At 50.0% G+C, this 7,363-nt stretch overlaps 1 protein-coding gene across 1 annotated transcript; it reads left to right on the forward strand.

Annotated features, from left to right (window-relative positions):
* Window positions 1-2,305: 2,305 nt before the first annotated feature.
* Window positions 2,306-6,562, forward strand: LOC100941862 (embryonal Fyn-associated substrate; the record flags this gene model as incomplete). Its single annotated transcript, XM_003803810.2, has 5 exons — window positions 2,306-2,587; window positions 2,861-3,001; window positions 3,097-3,819; window positions 4,146-4,235; window positions 5,950-6,562. Coding segments are annotated over 5 exons (1,671 nt in total), but the record flags the coding sequence as incomplete, so codon positions are not given.
* Between the last annotated feature and the right edge of the window lie 801 nt (window positions 6,563-7,363).

The following is a 7,363-nucleotide window of genomic DNA, read 5'->3' on the forward strand; positions in this document are numbered from 1 at the left end:
AAGAATCACTTAAGCCCAAGAGTTGGAGGTTGCTGTGATGCCACAGCACTCAACTGAGGGTGACATAGTGAGACTCTGTCTCCAAAAAAAAAAAAAAGAAAGAAAAAAAAGAAGAAGGCAAAATATAATCAGAAAATGGTTTGATGAGCTTGGGCTCAGGCAAAAGGAGTCTATGGGTTTAAAACTACCCAGCCTAGACAACCTCACCACCAGAGGGAAACATTAGACAAGAGGAATGTGAGCTCCTGCTGGCTGAGCTGGGCATCCTTCTCCCCAGGATCCTATGGCAGCATGCTTGAGATTTTTTGCCGAATTAGTAAGTCCTCCTGGTTATGGGGCTTACCGTACCTAACCAGCTGCTCTCCAACAATGCATATAGGCCACCACTGCCTGGGACCCTACCAGCAGCCTAGTCATTGAACAATCATAATGGAAGTCAAATATACTCTCTCTCACATTTTAAAAGGTTAATAGCAAAGAAATAAGCCTTCATATGTGCTTGACTTTCAGTTATGGACTCTCTGGGCTCTACCAGTGTTACAATTTAAAAAAATAGATTTTGTACATCTGTGATTATGGAGAGGCAGTAAAGTGAGTAGTTGAAGAGTGCATGATTTTGGAATCCAACAGCCTGGGGTTCAATCACACTCCACCAGCTGTACCAGCCGTATGTGATTGGGCAAAATACCTCTATGTTATAGTTTTCTTTCCAAAATGGAAATAATGATGGCTTCTGCCTCATAGCTGCTTGTGAGAATTAAATGAGACGAGATTTGATTAATGCAAAGATTTGCATAGTATCTATATGTACTTGCACTGGGTACCTGTGACTTCTCACCTGAGCACGTGGCCCTGACTGGGAAAAGCTTAGATGCCCCCACCAGACAGAACTGGAAACAGGCTGATAAATGTTTGCCTTCAGTTGTCCTGCCAGCCACACTCCATGTACGCTACACTAGAGCATATACACTTTTCTCTTCTCCATGGTAACCTCAGCCTCTTCTGGTAGAATCTTATTTGCTCAGACTGAGAACAAAACAGTTGCTTTGTTTCTATTTTCTATATTATGCCTATGTGCTCTCCCTGGACTAGGCTTCTCTTAAATCTCTCCCCAAATAAGGGGTCTGTGGAGCTACTTTATCTAACCTTTTGCTTGCGAGGGATAATGACTAGGAAACACAGAGGAGGTAAGGTATGTTGAACAGCGGACCTTAGCAGGATCTCTTTGTGTGTAGGAAAAATTCATTCTAGGTATTGAGGACCAATTCCAAGTCAGACCCCATTGTAGAGGCTGGGAATACTGCAATTCCTGTCTCATAGGGATTATTTACAGGGAAGAAATAGGTAATTAAAAAGTAAATAGACAAATAGTATAAAGTACTATGAAAGAAACAATGAGTGGAGACAGAGAATGGAGCAGGGAGGAGAGTTAAGAAAAGGGCTCTCTGGGCTGGGCATAGTGTCTCACCTCTGTAATCTGAGCATTCTAGGAGGTTGAAGTGGGTGGATTGCCTGAGCTCAGGAGTTCGAGACCAGCCTAAGCAAGAATAAGACCTCATCTCTACTAAAAATGGAAAAACTAGCCAGGCACTGTGGCAGATGCTTATAGTCCCAGCTACTTGGGAGGCTGAGGCAAGCGGATCACTTGAGCCCAAGGGTTTGAGGTTGTTGTGAGCTATGACACTGTGGCAGTCAACCCAGGGCTACTGAATGAGACTCTGTCGCCAAAATGAGAAGAAAAGGCTGGGTGCCTGTAGTTCAGTGGTGAGGGCGCCAGCCACATGCTCTGGAGCTGGTGGGTTAGAACCTGGCCTGGGCCTGCTAAACTGAAACAAAATAGCCAGCTACTAGGGAGGCTGAGGCAAGAGAATCACTTAAGCCCAAGAGTCCAAGGTTGCTGTGAGCTATCATGCCACAGCATTCTACCAGGGGTGACAAAGTGGGACTCTGTCTCAAAAAAAAGAAAGAAAAAGAAAAGAAAAGCCCTCTTTGAGAAGGAGACATTTAAGCAAAACTGAAGGATAAAAAATGACCAGTCAAGAGAAGAGCATTTTGGGTGAATGACACTACAAATGCAAAGGCCTGGGGCAGGAAAGAGTTTTTCTAGATGAAGGACTGGAAAGGAAGAGGGAGAATACAGGTGATAAAGCTGGAGATAAGGCAGGGTCCAGTCAGGAAAAGCTGCACCTGGGAGTTCAGAGTTTTAGCTTGAGGAAAATGAGAGCTCTGAAGGTTTTTGAGCAGGGGTGACATGACCTGATATGTGTCTGAAGACCCCTCTCCCCATTCCCACCTCACCCACCAGGCCCAGCTGGCCCGAGCACTGTATGACAACACTGCTGAGTCCCCCCAGGAGCTGTCCTTCCGCCGAGGGGATGTTCTGCGGGTACTGCAACAGGAAGGTGCTGGCGGGCTGGACGGCTGGTGCCTCTGCTCCCTGCATGGCCAGCAGGGCATTGTGCCTGCCAACAGAGTGAAGCTCCTTCCTGCTGGCCCAGCACCCAAGCCCAGCCTCTCCCCAGTGCCCCCATCCCCCCAGCCCAGCTCATCTTATCCAGTCCTGGATCACGGCAAAGAGGAGCAGGAGGTGAGAGTGGGAGCCTCCTCAACCCCAAAGCAGGAGAACCCCATTCTTCCCCATCGAACCCCATCCTGGGCCTGCAGTGAGGTGGGCAGCAAGAATCCTGAGGCTGCAGCCCTTCCTGACTCTGCTGTGTGAAGCCTGTCTACCAACCCTATCTGAGCTGTTTTCCTCTCAATACAGGGCAGGGTGGAAGGTCTCTTAGCTCCTCTTATTCAGACATCATCCATTCACTGGCCCCTATACTTCCTGATTCACTCGCCTATCTTGATGCCCCAGGTATATGTGGTGCCACCCCCAGCTCGGCTCTGTCCTGCCTCAGGACCTCCAGCTGGATCCTCTCCACCCTCCCCTGACTCTATCTACAAGATCCCCAGAAGCAGTGGGACCCAGCTTGCTGCCTCCGGAGATATCTTAGAGGCAAGAACCAGAGTTCATGTGTATGTTGGGTGGGGGACAAACAGCCCTTGGGGTTCATTGCTAAGTGAACAGTAACTCACCACTCCTTTCTTCAGGTCTATGATGTGCCCCCCACTGCCCTCCGGGTTCCTTCCAATGGCCCCTATGACTGCCCCATCTCCTTTTCCTACCCTCTGGCTCGGGCTGCCCCGAAGTCCCCTGGAGAGGATGAAGCTTTCTACGATGTGCCTTTGGCGCTGAAGCCATCTGCTGAACTGGAGCCAGATGTAGAGTGGGAAGGGGGCCGGGAACCAGGGCCCCCTCTCTATGCTGCCCCCTCCAACCTGAAACGGGCATCAGCCCTCCTCAACCTGTATGAAGCACCTGAGGAACTGCTGGCAGATGGGGAAGGCGGGGGCACTGACGAGGGTATCTACGATGTGCCCCTACTAGGGCCGGAGGCTCCCCCTTCTCCAGAGCCCTCAGGAGCCTCAACCTCCAAAGACCTGGACACCTTGGGCCAGCTTCTGGCCAGAAGCCCTCCACCCCCACACAGGCCCCGACTACCCTCAACTGAAAGCTTGTCCCGCCGCCCTCTGCCTGCCCTGCCTGTCCCTGAGGCCTCCAGCCCTTCTCCAGCTCCCTCTCCTGCCCCAGGCCGCAAAGGCAGCATTCAGGACCGGCCTCTACCCCCACCCCCACCCCGCCTTCCAGGCTATGGAGGCCCTAAAGTGGAAGGTGATCCAGAGGACAGGGAAGTAGGAGATGATCCTGCAGGACACCACAATGAGTATGAGGGCATTCCAGTGGCTGAGGAGTATGACTATGTCCACCTAAAGGTGAGCTCTGAGCAGTCCCACCAAAAATGCCTCAGGCGAACTGGGGCAGGAACTGCATCTGGGGCACAGATGCAGAGCCTTCTCACTGCCCTTCTCCCTTTCTCTCCCCTGGCTCTCCACTCTGCTCTCTGGGACCCCAGGACTTGGCTACAACTCCTGTGCTATGCTCCTCCCCCTAGACCCAGCTTGGGGCCACTAGAACTCTCAGACCTGGAGTCAAGGGACTTCCATATCTATGGCAGGAGCATCCTTGGGAAGGAAGGGAGACTGGGGAGGGGCAGAGAGACCACTCCACCCCTACTCTGAAACCTGATCCCCTCTTGCAGGGCATGGATAAAGCTCAGGGATCTAGGCCCCTGGATAAGACCTCCACAGGGGATCCTGAATTGCTGGAGAAGGGACTACCAGTGCAGCAGGTAACCCTGGTGGTGGTGGCCTACAGGAGGGGTTAGGGAAGGAGGAACAAGAACCAGGAGAAGGAGTATTCCTAACTGAACCATCGAAGGAAGTAGATTAGGATGTGGTAAGAGTTTCACGGGCAGGGTCAGAATAGAGAGGAGTTAGAATTCAACAAGAAGGAGCTGGGACTTAAGAGGATGTTAGGAATTCAGAAAGAGGGGAAAGAATGTGTTGGAGAGGAGTCAGAAAACCAAGCAGCCCGAGGAGCAGAAAGAATTTCTGGCTGTGGGTCAAACCTGGGCTGGGTGACTTCTGAGGCTGCTTCCAACCGTGAACTCCCAGGTTTCTAGGAGACCTGGCTCCTAATCCCTGCTCTACTACTGTGAAGCAAGGGATTCTAAAGCCATTAGTTAATCTCCCTGGCCCTCAGGAAAGAGAGGCAGTTTCCTCAACCCTGTCTAGAATGGTCATTATACAAAGGCCACCACTTATCAGGTGTTTATGAAGTACTAGACCCTGTGCTAGACAAATTGCATGCATCAGCATTAATCATAGTCATAATTAATACTCAACATGGTGGCTATAAATATGCAGTGTAGCCCTTTCTACAAGCACAAAGTGCTAAGCACTTTCTATATATTGTCTCAGTCTTCATTGCAGGCTGGGTACAGTAGCTTACACATGTAATCCTAGCACTTTGGAAAGTTAAAGCATGAGGACTACCTGCCTGGGCGACATAGTAAGACTCTGTGTCTACAAAAAATAAAGAATTAGCCAGGCCTGCTGCCATGCACCTGTAGTCCCAGCTATTTGGGAGGGTGAGGCAATAGGGTTACTTGAGCCCAGGAATTCAAGGCTGCAGGGAACCATGATCACACCACTGCACTCTAGCCTGGAAAACAGAACAAGATACTGTCTCTTAAAAAAACAAACAAAAAACACTTCACTGGCTCAGCACTCGTAGCACAGTGGTTACGGTACCAGCCACATGCACCAAACATGGTGGGTTCAAGCCCAGCCCAGGCCAGCTAAATAATAATGACAACTGCAACAAAAAAAATAGCCAGGTGTTGTGGCAGGTACCTGTAGTCCCAGCTACTTGGGAGGCTTGAGCCCAAGAGTTTGAGGTTGCTGTGAGCTATGATACCACAGCACTCAACCAAGGGTGACATAGTGAGATTCTGTCTCAAAGGAGGTACGTACTAGAACTGCACTATCTGATATAGTAGCCACTAGCTTCATGGCGCTATGGAGCACCTGAGATACGGCTAGTCCAAATTGTAAATATAAAATGCACACTGTATTTTGCAGGCTTAGTATGGAGAAAAACTCAATTTTCATATTGATTACATGTTGAAATTATAACTTTTAATGTTTGGAGTTAGATAAAATGTATTCTGCCAGTTTCTTTTTACCTTTCTTAATGTGGTTACTAAAAATTCTAAAATTTCACATATCAGACAGTGCAGTACTCAACCCCCTGTTTTAGATATAAGGAAACAGAAATTTAGACTTGAGATTATTTGAATCCGGCTCTACCTGATATCAGGTCTGGGCACTTCACTGCCTCTGTCTAAGAATCTAAATTTTCTCATGGGCAAAGGTAAGAGGTAAAGGGATTGCCCATGGGAAGAAAAGAAAGAAGAACAAAGGGAGGGAAGGAGAGTGGAATCAAGGGAAGAAGTGGCATTGATGAGCCTGTCCCCACTGACCACTCTTCTTATCCCTCAGGAGGCCCTGTCCCCAGGGGAGCCACTCGTTCTATCCACTGCAGATCTACAACTCCTACACTTCTATGCAGGACAGTGCCAGAGCCACTACTCAACACTGCAGACAGCTGTGTCAGCACTGATGTCCAGCACCCAGACTAATCAACCCCCACGCCTCTTTGTGCCCCACGGGAAGAGGGTGGTAGTGGCTGCTCATCGCCTGGTGTTTGTTGGGGACACACTGGGCCGGCTGGTAGCCTCTGCCCCTTTGCGAGCACAGGTTGGGGCTGCCGGTACAGCACTAGGCCAGGCACTACGGGCCACTGTGCTGGCTGTCAAGGGAGCCGCACTGGGCTACCCATCTGGCCCTGCAGCCCAAGAGATGGAGCAGTGTGTGGTAGAATTGGCCAGTCAGGCCCTCCGGTTCACCACCCTGCTCACCAGCCTGGCCTCCTGAGGGCCTTGGCACAACTCTGCCCCTCCCTGACCTGCCAAAGCTCCCCTTCGGTTCTCAGGTGGCTGGAGGGCTCTGTTTTAGGGACTAGGAGAGGTGGTAGTATCTTTCCCCTTTCCTGCCCCTTCCTGTCATCTCAGCCTCTTACAGGCATCTTTTCTTTCTAACCCATAGCTTTTTATACGAGCCATTTTGTATAAATTATTTATATTTAATATTATTCCCTGCTTTGTCAGAGGCAGGCACCAGGCCCTCTGGGACAGGGAGGCACTGGACTCTTCTCCAGCCTAGGGTGGAGCTCACTGCACTGCCACCCACCTCTGGAAGCTCAGCTGCACAGAGAAACCAGGAGCAGAAACTTGGGGCCACATGGAGCCCTTCTCTTTCCCTGTTTCCTGGCTCTGGAACATCAGTGTTACACTGTCAGCTGAGGTGAGGATAGGACAAGGACTGCCCAGAGATGAAGATTTGGAAGAGATCATACTGTTCCTCCCTGCAGAAGGCAGGAGAGCTCTGGGCCTCAGGTGTGGACATGCACCTCAATAAACCCTGCTGTCTGCTTCCCCGACTTTTTCTTGGGAACCTGGGGAGCAGACCTGATGCCCTTTGGCCATACCTATGGGACATATACTATGAGCAGGATGCCTTTAGGGGCTTGGGAGATTTTGGTCCTTCAACTATTGACTGGCAGGTTCTCAGCTTCCATGACACACCAGGCATAGTTCTGGAAGTACACTGTGAATGTGCCTTCCTAGTGAGGGTGGGATAGACATTAACAAGTCAGTTAAAATAAGTAAATAAAAAAAAAACCTGCCAAGATTGATAGTTGCTGCTGATGGAAATCAACAAGGTGATGTAAAGAGATTAACTACAGAGGCCAGTAAAGGAAACTTTAGAAGTGATATATGGGCTCGGCGCCTATAGCTCAACCGGCTAAGGCGCCAGCCACGTACACCTAAGGTGGCGGGTTTGAATCCCCAGC

The sequence above is a fragment of the Otolemur garnettii genome, unplaced genomic scaffold, assembly GCF_000181295.1.
Source record: "Otolemur garnettii isolate 467f Iridium unplaced genomic scaffold, OtoGar3 scaffold01001, whole genome shotgun sequence".
In the NCBI taxonomy this organism is placed as follows: Eukaryota; Metazoa; Chordata; class Mammalia; order Primates; family Galagidae; genus Otolemur; species Otolemur garnettii.